Genomic DNA, 25,731 nt, shown 5'->3' on the forward strand with positions numbered 1-25,731 from the left:
GTAAATAAGTTGCAAATGGCAGCTAAGTGTCATCGAATTTGCGTAAATAATGGTATGTGTAAAACATGGCGTCTACCGATCAGGTGGATCAATGTTTTGTTGCCAAAAATAAAGATGTTTTATGATTCAGATAAAGACCCGGAATATTATGCCTAACGATGAAAATGAGCCAATAAAGGTAAGAAATTTGACAAATTATTGAATAAACTACACTGCATGTAAACAATGGTAAGTGAATTCAGATACCATTTTTTAAACGCATGTAGATATTTGGTTATTTGCATGGTAGTTCTATGTACACATAGATTTATATTTTCTTTTTTCTTGCAGAAATCTAAGATAGCATGTGAAATTCCATCAGCATCGTCAGACAAGGATATAAATGAGGAAAATTTGACACGACAAACAACTGAAGTTACAAACACTGAAAAGAAAGGACGAAAACGTAAACGTGGAAATAAAAAACAAACCAAGGAAAAGAATAAAAGAAACAGTGGCAAAAGATATCTCAGCCATCTTGGTAAGGGAATGGTACAAAAAGAAAAGTTTATAGGACCAGACTGCTGTTGTAAAAATAAATGTTTTACACTTTTATCCGAAGATGAAGTGAAAAACATTTTTGAGACATTTTGGAAACTGAGCAACTTTAATATCCAAAATGCATATATATATATATATATATATATATATATATATATATATATATATATATATATATATATATATATATATATTATATATATATATATTATATATATATATATATATATATATAAATATATATATATATATATATATATATATATATATATATATATATAAATATATATATATATATATATATATATATATATATATATATATATATATTATATGAAAATCATTAAGTTCTCGGGAAGATCCGCGTTGAGAATTTAATGAGAACGGTTCCGTAACTTATCTCTCAGCAAAATTCACAGCTTATTTCGAATCAACAACCCTCTACTTGTTGTTCGCAACTTCTCAGATATTCACATATCCGATTTAGCTACCAAAGCTCTGTCAAAAGGCTTAAATTTTTCTGTCACTTCTCTATTGCCTCGTGTAAATAACGCTAATTTCTCACGTATTATTTGTTTGCCACATGCTGCTAAGTAAGCTGTAAAATTATTTGTTTAATCATATTTTGTAATAAGGTTTGAAGTATGGAGCTTAAGCTCGTAATTCATTTATAAAAGCATTCATTTATAAAAAACCGGGTTAGTGTTAATAAAACGGTCAATATTGGGTTTGATGGTTTTACTTGCATCCAGAATTTCATTTCGTTCCTATATAATCAGAACTTCATTTCTCTCCTGATTAAAAATTTTGTTCACTCGTCACCACTACTTATAGTAACAAAAATGAGTGACGACCAGGGAAACAAAAATAGAGAGTAGTGATAGATTACAGACAATTAAACAATAAAATATAAAAAGATTGATTTCCACTACCATGCATAAAAGGAATCCTTTATCTGGGGCGACATATTTTTCGCATTAAGATTTGTATCAATGATATTACCAAATCGAACTAGATTCAGACTCAAAACCATACACGGCATTTTCCACGGATAGAGGTTAATATCAAATGACATGATTTCGCACGGAATTAAAGACAAATCAGGGATGTTTCTAAAGAGCAATGACAATGGCAATGTCAAGCTTACTTCGGAAACATATTCATATATCTTAACGACTTGATAGTATTTAGCAACAATTTACAACAACATAACCAAAACCTAGTTTAGGTACTAGAAATACTGAAGAAGTTAAACTTAAAATTCAACTCGAGTAAAGGTGAGTTTGTAAAAAACGAACTCTTATACTTAGGACATACGATCTCGAATAAAGGGATAACACCAGACCCAGAAAAAATAATAGCAATATAACAGTATCCTACATCACAGAACGCAAAAGACGTAAAGCGATTTGTAGGATTTGCAAATTATTACAGGAGGAATATAAAACATTTAACAGAGACAGTCGCACGGCTTAATAGATTATCTTTAACAAACCCCCCGGTAATGGAATTTCTAGATTTATCAGAAGAAAACAAATTTATTCTAAGGAAAGATGTTTCAGGAATAGCATTGGGCTTTAGCATTAGCATTTTTATATCTTTTTTGGTTTGCGAATATTAACAATGCGATGATAAGGTGCAGAATGAGCAGATGAGAAATGAAATTTAACGTTTGCTCATTGCTTTTATTTTTTTTTCAGTTGGAGATGTAGCGACAGGGGAACAAAATAAATTAATTAGTAACTCATAATATAATTTAAATTTAGATGTTTACTTTCGTTGTAAATGGATCATTATGACACACGCTGGTTAACATAGGTATATGTATTTTATAGTAGTTTTTAAACAGAACACACTCGCGCATTATAATGTTATAGAAACTGAGCCGGTTAAATGAAATAAAAAGCGTAGCATGTTACAAGAAATAATTACTCTATGCAAGATTTAAAATTTGTTCTCGGGAGCTTCAAATAGCAATATCTTGACCGAATATTGACAATATCAATTTGACTATGATGGATGAATATGGAGCTATATATAAACAGGCTGGAAGTCATAATTTGTATTAAACCTAATTTTTTCAGTGTCAAAATTTTTTTGTAAACTAAAAAACCCGCGGTTAAAAAAATTTTAACCAATTTTTTCAATGGTAATTTGCCGATATTTTCCTCTATCTTCTGGGTCATGTAATAATTGATCTGCGTCAAAATCGGATCACTAAATTCAAATTTATTTTTCAATGTATAATTTGATCCTAAAAATGGTTCTGAGAAAATCTTAATTTTTATACTTGTGTACGTTAGGAACTGTTTATATTTTTATTCAAAAGACAAAAATACTACCTTTTAAACATACTTACTTCAAAAACTACTTGTTGTAATAGATCAGGAAACTTCTGGACAATTGTTACTGGCTGGCCTGAAGTAAGAGAAACTCCGTACATGGGAGCCGTAGTGTTATATCTTGTTTTACATAATCTTTGAGGTGTAGATGCACATATGTTAGCAGGAGCCATACTTGCAGTCCGAGCTTTTGAAAAAAAAAATATATTGGTTCGTTAGTACATATATTTATTATATTATATTATATTATACAGAATATTATAAAAATAGACACATTATTCTACATGCTAGTAAGTACATATGTATATTGCAAATTATATTGTAATAGTAGAAATATTATAAAGACGTATATAATGTATATACTAAAAAGATGTATAAAAATATTTTTTGTTTGTTTTTTATTTATCCGCATCAACCGCTAGGGTTAATAGCGGTAGGTTTATGATACAAATAGAGAAAATAAGATACATTTTAAAATTTATAACTTACAACAATATGGTATTATGTACATGTGTGTAAATGTAACAAAAATTAAATCACAATTTATTATAGAGTTCACAGTAATTTAAAAAAGACAGAACTTCATTGAATTTCGTAACCAGTGCTTCTTTCAGGCTGTTGGGTATCTTGAATATCGCCTTGGCTGAGGTGTACTCAGGACATTCTATTATTATATGGTTGACTGTGAAAGGTGTTTGGCATCTTTGGCACATTGGTAGTGGTTCTTTGGAGATTATGTAGCCGTGGGTAAGTCGTGTATGCCCAAGTCGGAGTCTGCTGATAATTACCTGGTCTTTTCGTTTTGGTGGTATAGGAAGATTTTTTGAAGATACGTCTGGTTTGATGCTTTTTAGATTTGTGTTTGTTTTATCCCATATTTCTTGCCAGATTTTATTTACATGAGTCTTGAATAAAGTCTTAGTATCTGTTATTGGTATACCTGTTGTAGTCGGAATGTTCACATTGTTTATTGCTTTAAACGCTGTTTTGTCTGCTAGCTCATTACCAGTTATTCCGACATGGGATAGGACCCACATAAATGATATGGTTTTCCAAGAAAATTAGAGCTGTTGCAACGCGTCTTTAATTGGGAATATATTGATGTGTGTAGGATAAACATGTTTAATGGCCTGTAAAAAACTTAATGAATCTGATAATATTAGTATTTGTTTTTCATTTGTGGTTTTACAATAATTTAGTGCGTCAAGTATTGCTTGGAGCTCTGCGGTATAAATACTACAGCCGTTAGTTAATTTAGTGGCAGCAATTACGTTTTCTGATACAGTAGAAGCTGCTACTCCGTTGCAGTCTTTGGAGACATCAGTGAAGAACAATTTGTAAGTGGAATATTTGAGTAAATTTGCATGATACTGAAGCCTGACCTCAGCAGAAATGTGTGAATGCTTATCATGATTAAGTAAGGAGAGGTCTACTATTGGTAAAGAAACTGCCCATGGAGGTGTCTGGTATATTTTTATGGGTGCCAAGGTGATTTGATTGATATAATACGGTAATCTTTTAACTCGTTCGTAAAATGGTACTGTCTTGGTGGTGTAGTTTGTGTATTGTTCTAGTGATTCTTCCGATACTAAACTTGCGAGAAAGGTATGATTTGATCCTTTGCGCTTATAATTTTTGAAGCGTAGCATAGTGATATATATTGTCTTCTGAGGTATAGTGGCATTTCTCCTGCTAGTACTTGAAGGCTTCTTATTGGAGTAGTTATAAAGGCTCCAAAGATTAGTCGTAGGGACATGGTGTGAATAACATCCAGTTTTTTTAGTTGATTTTTATTTGCTGTTTCATAAGAGATGCATCCATAGTCGAGTTTGCTTCTTATTAATGTCTGATATAAATAGAGAAGAATTTTAGTATCTGAACCCCATTTATGATTGGATAAAACTCTTAGTAAGTTTAGTCTCTGTTGACAGGATTTGATCAAATTGTTGATATATGAAGTCCATGTGAGTTGCGAGTCAAATATTACACCCAAAAATATGATTTCGCGGACTTGTTTCAGAGAATGACCATTTAGATATAAGTTTAAGTTGTATTCTGCTCTTCTTTTGTAAAACATTATTACTTTAGTCTTCTCAGGTAAAAAAGTTAAACCAGTCTCTAAAGACCACATTTCTAAGCTGTTTAATGTTCTCTGTAAAATTTGCGTAGCTAGTTCTATATTTTTACTTTTAACATATTTTACTAGATCATCAGCAAGAAGATTAGCATTTGCGGGAAGCTTTATGTAGTTTGTTATATTATTTATTCCGATTAAGAATAATAGTGGACGATCCTTGAGGAATTGCACTATGGAGTGATTTCGATGTTGATATTCGTTTGATATTCGTTTTACTTGTATGGACCTGTTTTGAAGAAAGTTTTTGGTGAAAGCGAGAAAGTTACCATCTATTTTCTAGTTTTTAATAATTTTGAGAATATAATGCTTTCATGTTGTGTCGAAAACTTTTTTGATGTCGAAAAATATTGCAATTACTTTTTGTTGATTTCGGATGCTTTATGCTTTATGAATTTCGGATTCTAGTGCAACAATGTTATCAGCTGTCGATCTGTCTGAACGGTATCCGCTTTGTATTGGAGTAAAGAGTTTTTCCTTTTCCAAGTGCCATTTCAAGTTTTCCAAGTCTTTTACTCAATATTCTCTCCATTGCTTTGCAAATGTTACTGGTGAGAGATATTGGACGATAGGAGGATGGTAAGTTTTTTGGCTTATTCATTTAAAAAAAAAAGGAATTATAATTGCTTGACGCCATCTTGAAGGAAACGTTTTATTTGTGTAAATATTGTTAAAGATGTCAACTAAATTTTTCTTTACGGTTTCAGGTAGTTTCTTAATAAATATTGTTGGAATATCATCAGGTCCTGAAGAAGCTTTTTAAGCATTGCCTAGGCTTTCGTTTAACTCGTCTAGTGTAATCGGTATATTGAGAGGGCATAAAATATCTTCTATTTTGATTTGTGATAATTCGGTTTTTTCTTTGTGTTTTAAGAATGTAGAGTTGTAATGATCATTGCTCGAATATAGTTGATAGTGATCAGCTAAGATTTCTACAATTTCTAGTTTATCTGAAGTAATTAAGTTATCTGTAGCAATGGTGTCAATATGATTAATTTTGGTTGAGCCTTTAATTTTCCTTATTTTCTGCCAAATATCACTTATTGGTGTAGATGAATTTATTGATGAGACATAATTGGCCCAGCTAGATTTTTTTATTAAAAATCTGGACCTAGCTCTTAACGCTCTAAATCTAGCTAAGTTAGTTTCGGAATTGTGTTTTTTCAGTATATTAAAGGAGTGTTTTGTTTGTTTCAAAGAAGTTTCTATTTCGATATTCCCCCAGGGTAGAAGTGTTTTTCTGGTAGCTTTAGTTTTTCCAATCGCTTCTCTGGCTGAATCTATTAGGATATGATTAAAATTTGTTATTGTAATGTTTATATCTTCTAATATTTTGAAGTCTTTCATTCGTTCAGTTATCAAGCTAGTGTACTTTTCCCAATCCGCTGATTTTAATTTCCATGTTTCATATGGTTTTGTAATTATCTTTGTGTCTTTAATATGAGTAATCAAAATTGGTAGATGGTCGCTGTCAAATAAGTGTGAAAGTGTATTCCACTCAAGTAGTGGTGCTAAAGTTGGAGGGATAAATCGATGGTTGAAAACGTGCCATTGTATGAGTTGAAACGGGTAGGCATTCCTGTGTTTAATAGCACCAGTTTTAGGTTGTTAATTATTTCTAATAGAGTTTTGCCATTTTTGTCAGTTTTCGCAGATCCCCAAGATTCTTTATGACAATTTGTGTACGCAAGAATTAATTTAGGAGATGGAATTTGTTCTATCACTTTTTGTAGTTCTAGGAGTATGGATTCTTCCGGATGTGGTAAATATACACTGCAAATGTTAATTTTGAAACGATGAATTATTGAGACTGCAATGGCTTCCAGATTTGTATTTAACGGAATTTCTTTGGATTCGACCGTAGATTTCACAAAGATGCCAACACCACCACTAGCTATTTGCTGCACCGGTCTATTTTTGATGTATGGTGTATAGTTTTTCAATTTTACATTATTATTAGAAAGTCGTGTTTCTTGTAAACATATTACTAAAGGTGAGAATTCATTGATTAATATTTTTAAGTTTAACATCAATATGGCTGTAAAAGCCATTCAAATTCCATTGAACTATGAATTTGGTTATTGGATAAAGTTGCTGTCGCTTTCTTCCTCAGTAATAGAAAAGTTGTCTGTTCCATGTATCTTTTTTAAGATCCTTGAAATGTTGTTTTTAAGACGTCGGTCATTTGTGTTTGTGTGTAACATTTGCAATTCAGCGCTAAGTCCTTCTAGGTCATTTGTATAATCCTTTGCTACGTTTTCAGGAAACTTTGAAACTATAGCATTTGTAATATAGTCGCATAGTTCTGTGTATTTTAGTGTGTAAGGAATAGTAGCTGACGAAAATTAATCCTTTTAGGTGCAGATTTCTTTGGAGCAGGAATTATTATTTTTTTATTTTCTGACTCTATTATTTCAGGAGATGTTGACATTTGTCTTTTTATAGAAGTATGTGATATTATGTTGTTATTATTAGATAGTTATTCGGGTAGGTTTGTAGCATTTGTAAATTTCTTCAAATCCCCTCGTATATGTAATATATTTAAATCCCCTCATATATGTTTGAAAATCGAAGAATGTTTTTAATGTTTCTCAGTTCCTATCTTACAAGTTAAAATACGCAAAAAGTATTTTCAATTCCTGCTTAGGTCGGCTCGAATTAATATAGACCATTTTAAAGTTGTTTATTTATTTCGCAGCTGCGTATTATGCCCGATATTTCTTTGTTCCTAGGCACCTTGAAGTGGCGCTCTTTATAATTTACTAGACCTGTTTCTTTTTATTTTGTCCCAAGAGATTCATGACCGTTTGTTTCTTATTTTTGTAGTTGCCCCAATCTAAACCCCATGATATTTTTTACTTATCCACGACTCCAGCTCTCCTAACAAACCCTGAGTGCCGTTCGCACAAGTAACGATTGTTTTGTTGCCCTATCTTTGCCCCCATAGTTACTATCCCCAATCTTCTACCCCTTATAATAATACCCCATATGGTAGGCAAAATATATCGTTACAAAAATAGCGCCCAACATTTTTTTAGATTTGAGTCCCTTTTCCCGAAGCCACATATCTTTTTCAATTCATCCCTAGTTTTCAGCCATTTATATGAAACCCCCTCCTTCTGATAGTGCCCCGGTGTCTTAAAAACAGTTTGTTTATGTATTTGTATTAAGATATGTATTTTGTATCAACATATGTATTGTTGTTTGTTTTTCTATGTAATGTACTGGAAATTTTTGTATATGTATTTTATGTGTATGTATTGGTAAATGAAAGCAAATATTTTGAGATTGAATATTTAAATATGAATTTTAAATGAAGTGTGAAGTGAAGTATTGATATTGAATTGATTTTTAAGAGATATTAACAGTAACAAATAATACCGTTATTGTTGCATTTATTTTTGATTGATTTGACATACTTTACAGAATAATCGGTTTTTGTAATTTCAGTTTGTTCGGTCATTTTGAGTAGATGTGTGTATTGTTAGAGTGACTTTTCTTTGAGCTGATAAGTATAGTTGAGTTTTGCCCTTTGTACAAGGTGTGTAGATGTGTTTTGCCCATTGCCCCTTGTCCTAAGCTATTTCATTGTTTCCTTCTAGGCCCTCTCTGACAGCGTTGTTAATGCCACGGGTAAGTAGGAAAAGTTATGAACGAGAATTAGTACCCTGAGCCCCCTGTTGTTTCCCTAATTAGCCCATCTTTGACGGTGTTTGTGTTATGCTAGGGTTAATAGGAGATTGTGAAAGAGAAGTAGTCCCCTCTATTCCCCCGAGTCCCCATTTGTTCCCTAATTAGCCCTCTCTGTCGGTGTTTTTGTAATGCCACGGGTTAGTAGGAGATTGTGTTCCCCTGAGTCCCGTTTTGTGTTTCCTGTTTTGTATCTGAATGACCACAAGTGTAATACTGGTGATCGGAGATACTGTTTAGTTTCGCCTAGGAGCAGTCTCATTTAGTTTTCAGAACAAGAGTAAGGTGTTTTATTTTGTGTTATTTTGTGTAGCTCACTCAAAAGTCAAGTTTTCAATATTATTAGTTGTTTTGTTCCCCCCTGTATGTGTAGTTTATCGAGTCTGTTGTTTTGTACCCCCCTGTATATGTAGTTAATTGAGTTTGTATGTTTTGAACCATTTTTTTAGTTACATTGTGTATTTGCTTTCATCCAAACATTGTTTTAATATTTTTGTCCCCCCCCTGTATGTGTACATTGAGTTTGTTTTGTTTCGAACCATTTTTTTTTCAGTTATATTGTGTATCTGCTTTTATCCAATTTTTCGATAAATCAAGTCCACTGCTACTATTTTAGAATTTTTTCCAAAGTTCTTATATGTATTCGTTTTTTATATTGTCTTTGAAAAATTACGTATAAAATATTTCCGTCTATTTTCTGAGATCGAAATAATACGTATTTGGAATGTTTATTAAGTGCGAATTTTTATGGTCGTATTTTGAATGGTAAGATAATCGTCTGTTTATTCCCAGACTCGTCTAAAGTAAACATTTCCTAAGGAGAGATGATTTTTGTTTACGTTAATGAAATAATTTATTTCGTCTTTCTTTTAAGTGTGTAGATATTTTTTTGCCTTTTTAAATCAGCTGTAGTACGAAAATTTAGGTCAAAATATTTTCGTGAAAGATTTCATAGCACGGGTGCTGTGATGAAAATTTTTAATCTCCGAGAAAGCTGTTTACAGTCCATGTTAGTCCCGTGTTTTCCCGTGTTTTTCCCTGTTCCTTTTCTGTGTTATAAGTAGGAGGAAATAAGGATACGACTTCGTTTTGTCCCTGGCTAAGGCCGATTTGTTAGTGGCAGAGCGGAGTGTTATGTTTTCTTCTATCTGTTTAGTCCCGCGTTTCCCCATGTTTTTCTTAGTTCTTTTTTGTGTTACAAGTAGGAGGAAATAATGATACAACTTCGTGTATTCCTGGCTAAGGCCGATTTGTTGAGAATATATAGCGGAAGTATTGTTATGTTTTCTTCTGTCAGTTAGATTTGTGTCTTTCCGTGTCTTTGTGTGGTCAGATGTTGTAGTGGAGGTATGTTAGTGGTCAGAAATGTATTAGTTTGTGTTTAGAGTATTGTGTTTTTGAAATATCATGTAGGACGTACAGGCACGTGACCTGGATTTGTGTATCCTTGGATATTTCTGTTGTTGTGTAAGACTGCGTAGCAGCATCCTCTTTCCGTGAATTATTAGAAAGGATAAGCCTTTCTATGTGTTGAAGTAAGACTATTGGCTTAGTCTCAATAGCATTCCTTCTTGTTGTAGTGTTTGTGATGTAGTGTTCATGATTTGGCAGAAGCGGAGGTACAAATACTTGCATTGTCCATTGTGACGCTCTGATTTGCTGAGGTGAAAGTACCTGGCCGCGCTTATCGTGAAAATATTGTGTATGTGTATATTGTTAGTGGTCAGAAATGTATTAGTTTGTGTTTAGAGTATTGTGTTTTTGAAATATCATGTAGGACGTACAGGCACGTGACCTGGATTTGTGTATCCTTGGATATTTCTGTTGTTGTGTAAGACTGCGTAGCAGCATCCTCTTTCCGTGAATTATTAGAAAGGATAAGCCTTTCTATGTGTTGAAGTAAGACTATTGGCTTAGTCTCAATAGTATTCCTTCTTGTTGTAGAGTTTGTGATGAGTGAGATGATTTGGCAGAAGCGGAGGTACAAATACTTGCATTGTCCATTGTGACGCTCTGATTTGCTGAGGTGAAAGTACCTGGCCGCGCTTATCGTGAAAATATTGTGTATGTCGAGTGTGAGACCACGTTCGTGAAACTTCTGAAGTCTTTTTAGTACTACCGTTGAATGGCCCACTAAGAATTCCCCTGTCTATTGTTGTGACCCTGTTCGAGTTTTGTAGAAGAATGATGAATGTTTCTTTGTGATTTGTATGACGATGTTTGTATTTAATTATTATCCGTGAAATGATCAGGTTTATTTCTTAATGTTGCCCCTTTACTCCCTTCCCAAACTATGTCTTTGACCTTATTAGTTGTCACGAGAGGAACGGCTAGGGCGATGAGTTTTGGATTCGTCCGCCAGGTGACCTGTTGAGCTTCTAAGGAAGATAAGCATTAGTTTTTGCCTTGTGTATATTCTTCTTCTTTTCCCTTCTTGCCATTGAGTTTGAGATTTTTGTACCCAGTTGAAAGTTTTATTGTTGATGACGGACTGTAATGATTTTTTTGTCCCTTTGGAAGTTTATAGTGATTCTTGTGTCCCCTTGGAGATCTGTAGTGATGATTCTGTTCTTTTAACGTGTTGTCGTAACCTTTTTGTTTTCTTTGGAAGACTGTTACGATTTTTTGTTCCTTTTGGAAATATTAGTTTGAGACTGAACTATTTGAGTATAGATTATGGTTTGTATGCCATGCGTCCCTTTTCTTCTCCTTTTCCAAGATTGTGTATTAAAGTTTTGGATTTATTTCTTCTTTTGTCCTTTTGGGAGTTTCCTGACTTGGAAATTTTTCGCTGTGTCGATCCCGAAAGATATTCCTATGGAACTATTGGCCATCCTGTTTTCTTCTGATTGTGTAGTTCGATTTTCAATCAGTAGTTGGAAATCCATTGTTTGACTGTCGTAGTCAACTTTATTTGTGTTTGATGCTATTTTGGTTATCTATATAGTGGATAACCATAGCGAAGCTTGTTTAAGCTATGTTGTTGGCCACCCGCCTTTGTTGAGCTGGAAGCACCCCTTTTTTCGCTTCCAGAAACTTCAACACTGGTCTGTTCCACTTTTTTGGTTAGGCTAGAGCCATTTTCATAGAAATCTGCCATTGTGTCGTTATGCTTGAGAGCCAACGAACTGTATCTGGTGCCAATTCTTCAAGTCGAGCATCCAGTTTTATTTTTTAATGTTATTGTGTTAGTACCGTAAACAGTTATGATGAATAGTTTTTGATTATGATTTTTGTATGTCCTTTTTTTGTTTTGTTTGATTCGCTGAAGTCATGATGTATTGTTGCAATAGTTAGAAAATGCTACTGTTGTTCCAACCTGAATGTTGTTTGCCCTAAACGAAAACTTTTCCTGTTTGTCCAGTTTTCGCTTTTACGTGGGGGTATTGTAGCATTTGTAAATTTCTTCAAATCCCCTCGTATATGTAATATATTGAAATCCCCTCATATATGTTTGAAAATCGAAGAATATTTTTAATGTTTCTTAGTTCCTATCTTACAAGTTAAAATACGCAAAAAGTATTTTCAATTCCTGCTTAGGTCGGCTCGAATTAATATAAACCATTTTAAAGTTGTTTGTTTATTTCGCAGCTGCGTATTTTGCTCGATATTTCTTTGTTCAAACCGCCCGATATTGCGTTTTCAAATTAATAAATTACGTCTTAATTTCCGTTGTGTTTTGTTTATACCCAAAGTGCTTTGTTTATTCTAACTTCTGCGATCAATTTTTGAAGATGATTTCGTCACTTTCGTTGGAGCCGCGGTGAAGAGCGGTGATCTCCAGCGTCATGTCCAAATTCATCCGTCGAATTTGTGGTTTTCTGTTTTTGGCCCCTTTTTGTGGAAATATGTAGCAGTGAAAAGTAGTTTTGTAGCAGTTAATGGTTCAGTTAATTTTTTGAGTGAGGATTGGAAGAATCGTCGTTTCCATCCTCGTTTTGTTTCTCCCTGGTTGTCATCCAAGGCTTTTTGGCAGTGTGGAGATGGATTTGTTCGTGTGTTCGCTGCATAGAGAGTGAAGCCCAGGTTAGTTGCAGTTATGGTTCCAGAACATTCAAAGTGTGATTTGGTGAATTAAGGTAACTTTTGTTTCCAATTTTAAAGTAAAGACAGACATTTTTTTTAACAAAATTGCTTTCATTAAAATTTAAAAAATAGTAATATTTAATATTGTAAATTTTGGGTTTTGACTTTAGCTGTTATTTTATTTGTTTTCAGTTTTTAAAATTTAATGTTTATGACAGCTAGCTTTATTATTTTCGATATTTATTTGTTTTGTTTGTTAAAAAAAAAGGTTAATCTCTATGCGGCAACATTTGTAAGTTTATGTAGTATCTCCAACTCCTGGAGTTTGTAAACGGATGACATGTATGTTTTTTCTGTATTTTTTTTTGAATTGTGACTATTAATATAGTGTTTTTATATTGTCTATTTTGTAACTGTTTGTGGTGACACAAAAATAAATATTAAATTTTGTTTCTTAACATTTGTTTATTTTTTTTAACTAACCCTTTTTGAGTTTTATTTGAAAAAGATATGTTTTGCATTTCTGATAATTATTTCCCTAGATACAACTAGTTGTTTCTTTTTCTGTTTCTGTTTCTTTTTATTTTGTCCCAAGAGATTCATGACCGTTTGTTTCATATTTTTGTAGTTGCCCCAATCCAAACCCCTTGATATTTTTTACTTATCCACGACCCCAGCTCTCCTAACAAACCCTGAGTGCCGTTCGCACAAGTAGCGTTTATTTTGCTTACCCTATCTCCACCCCCATAGTTTCTATTCCCCAATCTTTTACCCCCAAAATCTTACCCTATGGTAGGCAAAATATTTCGTTACAGGTTTTGTGAGTTGGAAGAGGTATTTGGTAGTGGACTGGTTGAAGAAGTAGCAGGAATAATGGATTGATGAGCAGTTGGGGTTTCTGATGTAAGGGATGTTTTATTTATTGGATAATTTTCTGTTTCAGAAATATTAACATTTATAGATTGAGATAGCTGGTCAATATTTTGTATATTAATTGGTTCGATAGTGCAGTTTTCATCTTTGTGTCCTGTGGTATTACATTTAGAGCAATTTAGGCCATCTAAGGAAAGACAAATTCTGAAGGGGGTATTGTCATGAGATATTAGAAGTGAACTTGAGATATGATTATTAGTTGTTGGAGCAACAAATACTTGTCGCCTAAAGCTTAATATTATAATTGTATTCAGATTCAGGCATACCAAATTTTAAAAATGTGTATTTTAGACACTGTTATCTTTAAACTTTCTGAAAAATTTAGTATATAAAATTTGAGATTACTACCTGAAGAATGATGAGAACGTCAGAAGATACATTGCTGGGAAAACATAACATTAGTGATCTTAAAGTTTATGGCAAGCAAAAGTTATTGCATTCAAAATACAAGGTATTTTCTAAATTCAGTTCTTTGAACTTTGTTATGTTGTTGTGTTTGATTTTGGATAACATAATAATATAGTGTGTCAATTGTTTTAAATGTCTTAATGTATTTATTTCCTATCCTGTTTAACTTTTTCTGATAAGCCTTTTGCATAAGGTATTGTTGTTTTCTTCGACTCTCTTTCTGTGAGTTTTTAGAATTCCTTGTTTAGACAAAAAATTTTGTTTTGTCTTGCTGCGAAAAAAATACAGCGATGTGTGTTTATCAGTGTAATCATTGTTATTAAAACTGATATTATCTACAATAATCTGAGGTGCTGCTTGTTTCGTGAGAACATTCTCTTATTTTCCTCCTTTTGTTTTTTCTTTGCTTATTTTGTAAACTTTGTGTTCTAAGATTAGTTTGTTATATTTGATAGTTGCTTTGTATTCCCAATGCGATACCTAAGAGGGAAAAAGGATATGACAAGAAGAACATAAAGCTTTGCATTCTTATTTCTAGCCTCTTTTAGACGTGGATACAGTGTTTTTTTTATGACTTTTTTGTCTTGTTTCGTTTTGTATAGTCACAAACTCACAAATACTTCATCAAGCCATATATGTGTAGGTATCCTTAGGTTTTTACTTACTTTAAGTAAATTGAATTTATTGACTTTATCCGCCTCCGTGTTTCGGAGGAATTTACTTTTACCTATTCTTGAACTTATTATCTGGAAAATAACCATTCTTCGATTTTGAAAATATATAAATATATATATGAATTTATCAGTATCGTGTCGATAGCCGTAGAAGACGGTTGTTTTGATATTGCTTTAGGTGCGAGTTTGAAAGTGATCGCTATTGTGTTATTTTGTGAATTTGTTTAGTGCAAATTAGGTCCATAATTTGGTATTCCAAAAAATCTAATTATGGAAGAAGACGCAATTGGAGGTCATAGACCGCCCGATGAATTACATTCTGAAAAAACTAATATGGATGACAACAGGTCTGCAAATACTTAAATTGATTTTGTAAACCGGTATAAACCCATGCGATAAGGCCCCATTTTTTGTATATATTGAACACAAAAATAAAAATATCGGTAGGTTATTTCCAATGAAGGTAGGACATTTTTTATTAAATGATTCGTCCATTAAAAATGATGTACTTGATATAAAAAGAGTTGGCATCAATAGGGTAAAAGTCATTTTTAAAACTTACTCTATAGCAAATAAAATAATTAATCATGATTTAATAAATAAAAATGATCTTATCGCTTATATTCCAAAATTTTATACACATAGTGTAATGGAAATATAGCAAGAAAATAAAGAAGGAAAAATTAAGGGACAATTAGCCTAGTAAAGAGAAACAATTATTTAAGAAATTATTACATATTCCAAATTGATTAAAAGAACAAATAAATTCATAGCTAGTAGGTAACATATTTACGTAAACATTTTACATTAAACAAGGATTGAAAACTCGACCCAGTTAAATGTATTACACGAGTCTCAAATATCAGGCCACCAAGGTTGTTTAAATCACGTTTCAAAACATAGACCTCCGCCGATATACAACACGAGGATCAGTCAGCAAAAAAAACAATAACGCGACCTTGGTACTACGACTGAAATTTGAGAACAGGGACTAATAAAAGAGGCGAACAAGGGGGCCAGCGGCGTTAGTGGGAAGTGGTTACGCAGACGCTCCACGCCATAGTGTGGAGATCGGAAGATACGCAGACAGTGGACGCGTTATTTAACTCGACGGGATAGTGTGACGTATAAAGTGTCGGCAACTGGAGATTCGAAGGTTCGCAATCTCAAATCCCGGTAGACTGGAGGCGTATCCCCTAGCTAGAGCCTAGATACGCGGAGGTAACTAAGATCTATATACTAACCCCAGGTATATCTAATGATACGGAATTGTCTGACCTTTAATTCCTTGCTTGTCTCTTCTCGTCTCCCTTCGCGCCTGATCGAACATTTTGGTCATAACTGATATTTTGTAGTGTACAGTCTAGTTAATACATTGTAAATTCGAAATTTGTTTTGTTATTCCTAACCGTTACAGGTCGAGACTAGAAGAGATACACATCTCGCTTATGCAGTGCTCCGGCTTCTAACGTAAGCCCATAGCCTCTCACTCTTTGCAGGACCTGAGACCAAGAAGTCCTTAATTCCCTTCTTTCCAAAAATTTCCTCACCCTCTTGTAAATCCGCGAGGGCGAAACCAGTCAGTCCAGACTAGTGGAACCAGTAAGCCTTGCCCCGCTCGCAGGGATAAGTATCCCCTAAGAATTGTAGAGGCATTGATAAGGAGATTGAATCAGACCTTTATCAGAGTGGAGACAATTCATTAGAGGGGTTTATTCGATTCATTTACAGCTTCAATTCTAAATTATCACGCTTAACCCCCAATCTATTAGAATGGTGTCTCCCCCCCCCAATATACTTTTATGTATTATTAGAATAGTAATTATGTATTATTAGAATGGTGACAGCGGTCTCGGTTTGGGGAAATTAATTCGGAGGATTAAGTCACTTCTACAGTTTCTATTGTTTTTTTTGGCAAAATTTTGCAAGTTTCTTATATTATAATAATTTCTCCCATCGTTGAAATCTTGCTTCGCCAGTGGCATTCCAAAATTTTTTTTCTAGTATAGAAACAGTAAAATATTCAGCAAATATTATTTTATGTACAGGACTTCTTTTCTGAAAATCTTTTTCTTTTTTTTACCATTGACGTTTTGCGTCCAGAGACATATAGACCCTCGATCAACTTAAAAAAAAAATATAATTTTAGAGTATAAGCAAAGAAATCAGTTTGCAAAACTTCCGTCAGGTCTCTCAAGTACTAAATAATTTTCGTGCGGTAGCACAAATCTCGTTTTAGCGAGTAGATTTTTTTTTATCGCGAGAAAATACCTTCATAACAATCCCGTCCTAAAACCAAAAAATTCCAAGAGGCCATAAAAGGTAGGTGAATCGCTTTTGAAAAATAAATACTAACTATTATCTTAACAGTTGATTTTACTTGAGATAACAATTCTAATTTCTTTTATTTGACAGCCATTTATATTCTCTATATATTTATGTTTTTTTAATTCTTAAAGTTAGCATATAATACTTTACTAAATATATAAGTATGCATTATTTACGTAAATAGTAGTTGAATACAAGGAATTTAAGTGACTAGGTCAAGTTCACAGTGTCGAGTGCACGACCCGGGGTTGGAAAAAAAAATGCAAAACAGCATTAGTTGAGTTTTATTAAATGACTGTTTACATATCAAGTTCAATTTTGTTTTGATGAATTAAGTGTGCCATATATATATATATTTTTTTTTACTCGAGGAATATTTTGAAGAAAGTATAAAAGTATAAACATATATAAAAGAAAAATTATTTTTTCAACATGCCACAAGCAACGCCTATTACCCCAGTAACGATATCATGGCCACCGCAACCCCTAGGAGTTGTCGCAGCCACCCTAGCAGATTTCAGTACAAAGGATCCCATTCGATACTTCGAGAAACTAGAACAGCGCGCACAATTAGATAAATGGAAAGAAAAGGATACCTTACAAATATTAAAATTCAAATTAACAGGACCGGCGTACCAATTTTTCAAATCAGATCCAACATTAGATAACCTGAACTACGGAGATTTAAAAGCGAAAATAATCCAAAAATTTGCACCAAAAAAATTGCCAGGAGAGAGGACAATGATGCTCTCAAATTGCTTCCAAAGACACGACGAAAGCGTATCAGATTTTAGGACAAGGTTACGAATACTAGCTGCCAGAGTTCTAGAAGAAGATTTGGAAGGAGCAACAACCGAAGAGCAACCAGGCATTAGGAAGAAAAACAAAGAACTGGTACTTAACCAATTTAAACTAGGACTCAGAAGAGATCTGATGAAAGAAACAGGCATCTTACTGTTAAAAGAGCCAAACTTAGACTTGGAAAAAGCAGAGGAAATAGTAACACTACAGGAGATAAATCTAATGATGATACAAGGAAGGGTAAATACAGCCAGAGTATCAGCCATAAGAGAAGAACAAAGATGCCATTACTGTAACAGAACAGGGTATCTCATAAGGGAATGCAGAACAAGGAGAAGGGAGAAATTATCACCAGCAGCACAAGAAGTCAAATGTTACAAATGTGGGAAAAAGGGACACTTCACAGAGGAATGCTGGACAGGAGCCGATCTAGCTAAGAAAACGGGAAAAGAATGCTTTGAATGTGGAAAGGAAGGACACTGGGCAAAAAATTGCTTACTTAACAGAAGAACAAGTCAACCTAACGACACTCAGCCAAAAAGTAGGCAAGAGACAAAAACATACCCGCAAAAATATGGAAGGAATAATTACACAAACAAGCAACGAGACAATTCGCAAGGAAAGGATAGAAACAGATGGAACAGCAACAGGGACAGGAACGAGGATAGAAGAAAACAAGAAACACGAGAAAGTCAACATAACAAGAACCGCAACCAAAATTTAAACTAACCAGGACCACTAATAAGCCCTCACCCAGTGGCCAAAATGGAAAAATTACGAGGGGCACACATAAAATAGAACACATCGATGTCGGCACAGAAACAAAACTACCCTATGTAATAACACTCACGATTAATGGAAGAAAACTCTCCGCCATGATAGACACGGGCGGCACGTTCTCATTGATAAGGAAATCACTAATACAAGATGAAGATATAAACCCAGAAATCACGGAATCACTATCGCTACGAGGGATAACAGGACATGAGATAGATATATACGGAACAGCATATGTGGACATACAAACAACATCCAAAAGCAGGAAAACAAAAGCCAGATTCATAGTCTGTAGCGACATAACGCTAGGCGAAGTATCAATGTTATTAGGTAGAGACTTTTTAGCAAGCCACAAAGCAATCATCTCATATGAAGACGAACCTTCACTAATATTATGGGGACAATCAATTCCAATGATCACAGCAGGAGAGATAATGGAAGTAATGACGGTAAAAGCATACGACAATAACCACAAAACCACAAGACAAGAATGGAACAAATGGTTATCAACGGTAAAAGAATTTTTGGAAAAACAACATAAAAGTGTTATAAAAGAAGACAGGAAAAACTTACCGAACGCAAACGGAAAGAATACATCAAGAAAGAGCGAACCAAATAAACAAAAGGAGACACAAAAGGAATCCCAAATACTAAGAGTGTCACCAGAACAGCAACCAACCACTACAAAAACATCGAACAGCAGGAACAAAATGAAAAGGACAGAAAAAACTAGAATCTCTACAAACAAAGGAACAAAGCAAAGAAGGAAAAACGACATGAAGCAAAATACAGACGATAAGAGAAAACGGCTAGAAACAGCACAACACAATCAGGAAGAAACAGTACACCACATCAATGAAACATAACAGAAAAATGATCAGTCAAAGGTAGAAGAGACGGAACCTAAACAAAGAACGAAACGAAATAGGAGAAACAAGAGAAATGATAAAAAAGCCGAAAAAAAAACAAGTGGACTTGGAAAAGATACCAGTCGACAAAAACAACGAATCAGAAAAGGTCAAGAAGATCGAACCACGAACCAACGATACAAATCTAAAGAATAAAGATAACCAACATGAATACTTCTCAAAAAACCAAGAGTCGCCAATAGTACTGAACGAAGAGCTAGCCATACCTGCCCGATCCGAAGTCGTCACAATGGGGAAAATCAGAAAACAAATAGATGGTACGACAATAGTCTGTAAATCACAAAAAAATGGGCCACACTTCATACGAATGGCTAATGCAGTAGTGGATAATAAGGAAATGATCCCCATAAGACTAATAAATGCATCGTTCCAAAGCATAACTTTGAGAAAAGGAGAGAAGATTGGAATAGCATCAGAATGTATTGTAGAACAACAACAAAAGAAAGCAGAAACAATCTCCAAATTTGATGTCTCAAACAATAAATGGATTGAAGATGGATTCGAAATGGAGCACCTATCCAGGGAAGCAAGACAAGAATTAATAAAAGTAATAAGAAAATATCACCACATTTTTAAGGACGACGACGAGATTATTACAAGCACATCGAAAGTCAAACACAGCATTACTCTAGAACCAGACACAAAACCAGTTTCCAAGACCCCATATAGAATGCCTTATCAACAAAGAGGAGCACTCAAGAAAGAAATAGACAGACTACTAAAAGCTAAAGTCATAAGAGAATCAACCAGTCAGTGGAGCGCCCCAGTAGTATTGATTGTTAAGCAGAAACCGGACGGAACAGAGAAAATAATATTGTGCATAGACTACAGAGGATTAAACGCAGTAACACAGAAAGAATATTACCCCTTGCCAAACATAAATGACCTTCTACAAGGATATCAAGCAGGAGAGAAATTGCTATTTTCAGTAATAGACGTCGCGGACGCTTACCATCAGGTAGACATGGAAGAAAAAGACATTCCACTAACAGGATTCAGTACATACCACGGACACTACGAATATACGAAAATGCCTTTTGGCTTAGCGAACGCCCCAGCAACTTTTCAGCGATTTATGAACGCCACACTAGCCGGACTCACAGGAATATTCTGCATGGTATATCTAGATGATATTATACTATTCAACTATTTGGGCGAAATGGACCACATAAAGAAAATAGAAGAAGTCTTCGAAAGATTAAGCGACGCTAACATAAAATTGAAACCAAAGAAATGCAATTTTATTTTGCAAAAAGTAAAATATTTGGGACACATAGTAACACAGGAAGGAATCTCCCCAGATCCAGAAACATTGGAAGCAGTGCACAAATACCCGTTACCGAAAAATGTCAAAGGAATTAGATCATTTTTAGGACTTGTAAATTGGTATAGAAAATTTATTCCCAATATAACGGAAATATCAGCCCCTTTGGTAGAATTAACGAAAAATGACGTAAAGTTCAAAATATCTGAAGAAGTAATAAAAGCGATCGACACATTAAAAGGAATTCTAACATCTGACAAATTACTCATATTTCCAGATTTCAATCAACCGTTTATATTATCAACAGATGCATCCAATATAGGTGTAGGAGCTATAATAAGAGAAGGAAAAGAGAAACCGATTGCTTACGCAAGCAGAAAACTCAACAAGGCCGAACTAAACTATTCCACCACGGAAAAAGAACTATTAGCAATAATATACGGAGTGAAAACATTCAGATGCTACTTACATGGAAAAAAATTTACAATCATTACAGATCATCGACCACTAAAATGGGTACTATCACTTAAAGATCCTAGTTCCAGACTAACCAGATGGGCACTGACTCTAGCAGAATATGATTTCGAAGTCATTCACAGTCCAGGACGCAAGCACGGAAACGCAGATGCGCTCAGTAGAATGTACGACACAACCAACAATTTCATAGACACCACATATGACGAATATTTAGAGTACAAAAAATTATTACCTTACCAGGAATCCAAAATAGTATGATTAAAGAAGAAACCCCGATAACAATACCAGACGACCAACCATTAGCAATATTCATACCACGAGAAGGACACATCGTGGACCCCGTAACAAATCAACTCACAGAAGTGTTTGGAAAACCAGTGATACCGAAAGATCATGAAATATGCAGCATAATACAATGGAACGTACCAGAAAAGAATCTCTACTATATCATAGAAAAGGCAAGACCAGAATACGAGTCATCATATCAGAACGTTTGGGAATGCCTAAGAAACTTAAAAAATGAATGTGAGCAGAATAAAGAAAATCAGATTACGGTAATATATTCAGAGAAGCAACTTAACGGATTAGATTGCGAGGAAATAAGCAAAATGGCTAAATTTATTTTCTACAACTCAAACATAAAAGTAGAAGTAGTAAAGCCGAAGAAAGAAAAGAAAATTCTATCATTCAAGGAGGAAGAACAATGGGAACCAGTCTGGGATAAAGATAACTTGAGGAATAAACAACAACGAGACACCTTTTGCAAAAGTATTATACAACAAATGGAAATGGGAGAAGAAAAATGCAAAGAAAATTATTACATAGACATGGAAGGACTGCTCTATCATTGTGACAAGAAAGGAGGAGCAGAGAAATTAGTAATACCCAAGACACTAGTTAGAAAAGTCTTAGAAGATTTCCACGACACACCGGTACATTGCCACAAGGGACAACAAAAGACGATAACGTCAATAGCAGGTAGATTTTATTGGACAACCCTCAGAGCGGACGTTACAAATTATTGTCAAAAATGCGATTCGTGTAACAGAAGGAAAACTTCCCCGCATCTCAGAAAAGCGCCATTACAAAAATTTACAGCAGTCACTAAACCATGGGAAATTACGTCAATGGACATAGTAGGGCCTCTAACAGTGACACATAATGGAAATCGATATTTACTTACATTTCAGGACCACCTTACGAAATATTGTGAAGCTATACCGTTACCAGATCAAAAAGCTGCAACGGTCGCAAAAGCATTCGTGGAGCAAATAATATGCAGACATGGAACCCCTCAGAAACTACTGACCGACAGAGGAAGCAATTTTATGTCACAAGTTATGAAAGAAGTTTGCGATGTATTGAAAATTAAAAGGTTATACACAGCCAGCTATGCACCTACAACGAACGGACAGATTGAAAGATTGCACAGAGTTATAAAGGACATGCTTTCGCACTATATCGCGGATAATCAAAGAGACTGGGATCAATGGATACCGTACGTATTAATGGCTTATCGAGGGAGTATACATTCTTCCCCAGGATACACACCATACTATATGTTACACGGAACAGAACAAACATTACCCTTAGATCTCATAACACAACCCCACAGGAAGAGGTACGATTTAGACGAAAATTATGCAGCAGAGTTAGAAGCAAGAATGAAAATAGTATATACAAAAGCGCAGGAGAATATAGAAAAAGCTAAAGAGCCAAGGTTAGAAAGATACAATAAAAACACAGAAATTAGAGAATTTGAAGAAGGAGACAAAGTATATCTGAGAGACTTAAGTAGCACGACAGGTCTTTCAAAGAAGTTACAAAAAAAATGGATAGGACCATTTGAAATTATAGAAAAAGTCAGACCAGTGACGTATGCACTGGGTACAAAAAAAGGAAAAAATAGACAGGTAGTGCACGTAAATAGGTTAAATAAATATTACGAGAATGAAACAATTGATTACTCCACGGAAGAAGAAGAAGAAATAGGAGAATCAGAAAAAGAAGAAACGGAAGATGAAGGAGTTGACCCTTCGAAGGTGGCAACACTGCCATTATGGGGACCAGGAACTTCACTTAACAAACCGCCGAGAAGAAGAAAAGGAAGCCAGGGAGACATCAGCCAACCAAAAAGATCAGAACGAATAAGGAATAGATTAGGCAGCAAGCCCGAAAGAAAATGTTGCTGCATATTCCATAAAACGAAAAAGAAAGGATGGAACTCATACAACAGAATAAGAAATAAAAATGAGACAACAATAATAACACAGGATGATGAGAACGCAGAAACGTTTTTCGACGCAGAAAACCAATAAGGAAACATCAAACAACGACAAGAAAGGTTAAAAGCTTGGTATTACAAGAGACGGCCGCTCGAATAATGCTAAAATTTTAACAAGAAATTTAATATAGTAAGGAATCCGATATAGAAGAATATCATTACCAGGTATAAGTCAAAAATATAAATTACAACAGTAATAAACTAACGTAACATACTCTGCATATTATCTCGCTCATCAGTCGCGTTCTATTATAAATAAACTTTCTTTCAATGACAGTCTCATTATCACCGTATAGCAAGTATTATCATTTCTAGGAACGGAGGTGTTGTAAAACACTGAAATGGAAGGCGACCAAAACTTCAATTTTCATGGCGACGTTTTAGAAAATGAGGGAGCGATGTCAAAAGCTAACAATCTCGTAAATGACCCCCAACTCAGAGAAACAGCACTAGCTGTTTTCTGCTATTGTGAAATAGCTCTAATGTCAAACGCATTAGCGAACGACATTTTCAGCGGCGATGTAATCACCGATCCCGACACAATCACGGAAATAAAACAAGAATTTAATGTTTGCCGAGGCAAACACATTATTGGTGGTGTTACTAACAGATGGGTAAATACCACATACTGGTTTCCTATATTAACAGAAGTAGTTAATGGAAGCTGTTCCAGCTGTACAATGCCAGCTTATAGCGTATTGTGCAAATGTGCAGAGAGGAATTTTCAGGAATTTGAGCTGCGAATTCAAAAAGACAAATTGGGCAAGGCACCCAGCGCAAGGACGCTTGCGTGGAGACCGCCCCCAGAAAACCCACAGAAAATATACACGGAAAGAAAGAAAGAAAAACGCCGAATCAGAGCGCTAGAATGGCGTCTGAAGAAGGCAGAAAACGCCGAAACACTTGGTACGACGAAGTAGACGTCGGTTTCAGATTCTCAGACGAGACACCCAAATTCCCTATATCTTACCAGCAATTTCCATACATCATCAAGCGAATAGAATCATACTTGCCTTGTTGGAACGTATTATTGTTCCGATGTTGTCTCTAAACCTTGTTCACCCCCCGTAAGAAATTATTGTGCCTGTGGCACAATCCTCTACCGTCATACCACATTAGCAAGGAAAATGTTAGCTCCCATAATCCGAAAATATGGAAAACAAATAACCATAGAAAGGGTAGGTTTTGCAATCCAGTATAAATGTAACGACGGATTGGAATATGGTCGTCACCCTTCCTAATAGAAGTACACATGTTAATAGGTAAGAAAATTTGCCATTAACATTAAGGGACGAAAGACCAAACACAGGTAATATACTCATTCACAGTTAAAAAATAAATAGAGTTAATGAAAATAATTTTCTTTGAAAGTATAAATAGGGCAGGCTCGAAAATTAAACTAAAAATAGTTAAAAACTAACGTGGACAAACAAATCACTAAATAGAAATACAAGATTATTATTTTATCATAAAACTAAGCAATTTTATAAAAAAAAAATTTAAAGGTCAAGTTAGAAACCGCCAGCAATTTCAAAAATGCAGTATAGTCAAAACGTGGTTCGAATACCAAGAATGCATATTATAGGTCAGTACGTAAATTTTCAACAAAGACTGCCGCTCAGCAAAATGTAATTAGCCTTGAAACATAATTACAATAAACAATTGTAAATTACAAACAACAGGTGATTTTGTTTAATAAAAAAGAAAATAAAGATAAACTCTATCTTGAAATTATTTTGGGAATTTTAGGAAAGAGTTAAGGAATAGTCTTGAATTTTAAGAATTACATTTGAAAATAGGATACTTGATATAGTTTCTGATAAAAGCAGAATTCAGTACACAGTATATTGTAAAAAAAATAAGTGATGACAAGTTGAAAATTAAAAATATAAGACTTAACGTTACAGGGTGTATATATATCATAAATATCATATAGTATATTGTAATCGTTTAAAAAAGTCCCAATTATCAATATATCCGTTAATAACTAATTAAATATCAATTTATTTGAGTAGTTTATGATCATAAGGCATACTAATATGCAATACAATGTAGGTTAGTTTATAAGTCAGAACTATGTAAAGCTATCGCTACAATTGTCTGCAACAAGCAGCTATGCATGTA

General features: G+C 34.2%; 1 protein-coding gene across 2 annotated transcripts in view; it reads right to left on the minus strand.

The window, feature by feature from the left end:
- The window catches only part of LOC140441412 (uncharacterized), a 284,085-nt gene that overhangs the window by 70,558 nt on the left and 187,796 nt on the right, over positions 1-25,731 (minus strand). For both annotated transcript variants that reach the window (XM_072532126.1, XM_072532125.1), the window contains exon 4: positions 2,900-3,069. In XM_072532126.1, the coding sequence (XP_072388227.1) occupies positions 2,900-3,069 (170 nt within the window). The remainder of the gene's footprint in view (positions 1-2,899; positions 3,070-25,731) is intronic.

This window comes from Diabrotica undecimpunctata, chromosome 5, assembly GCF_040954645.1.
Source record: "Diabrotica undecimpunctata isolate CICGRU chromosome 5, icDiaUnde3, whole genome shotgun sequence".
Lineage (NCBI taxonomy): Eukaryota > Metazoa > Arthropoda > Insecta > Coleoptera > Chrysomelidae > Diabrotica > Diabrotica undecimpunctata.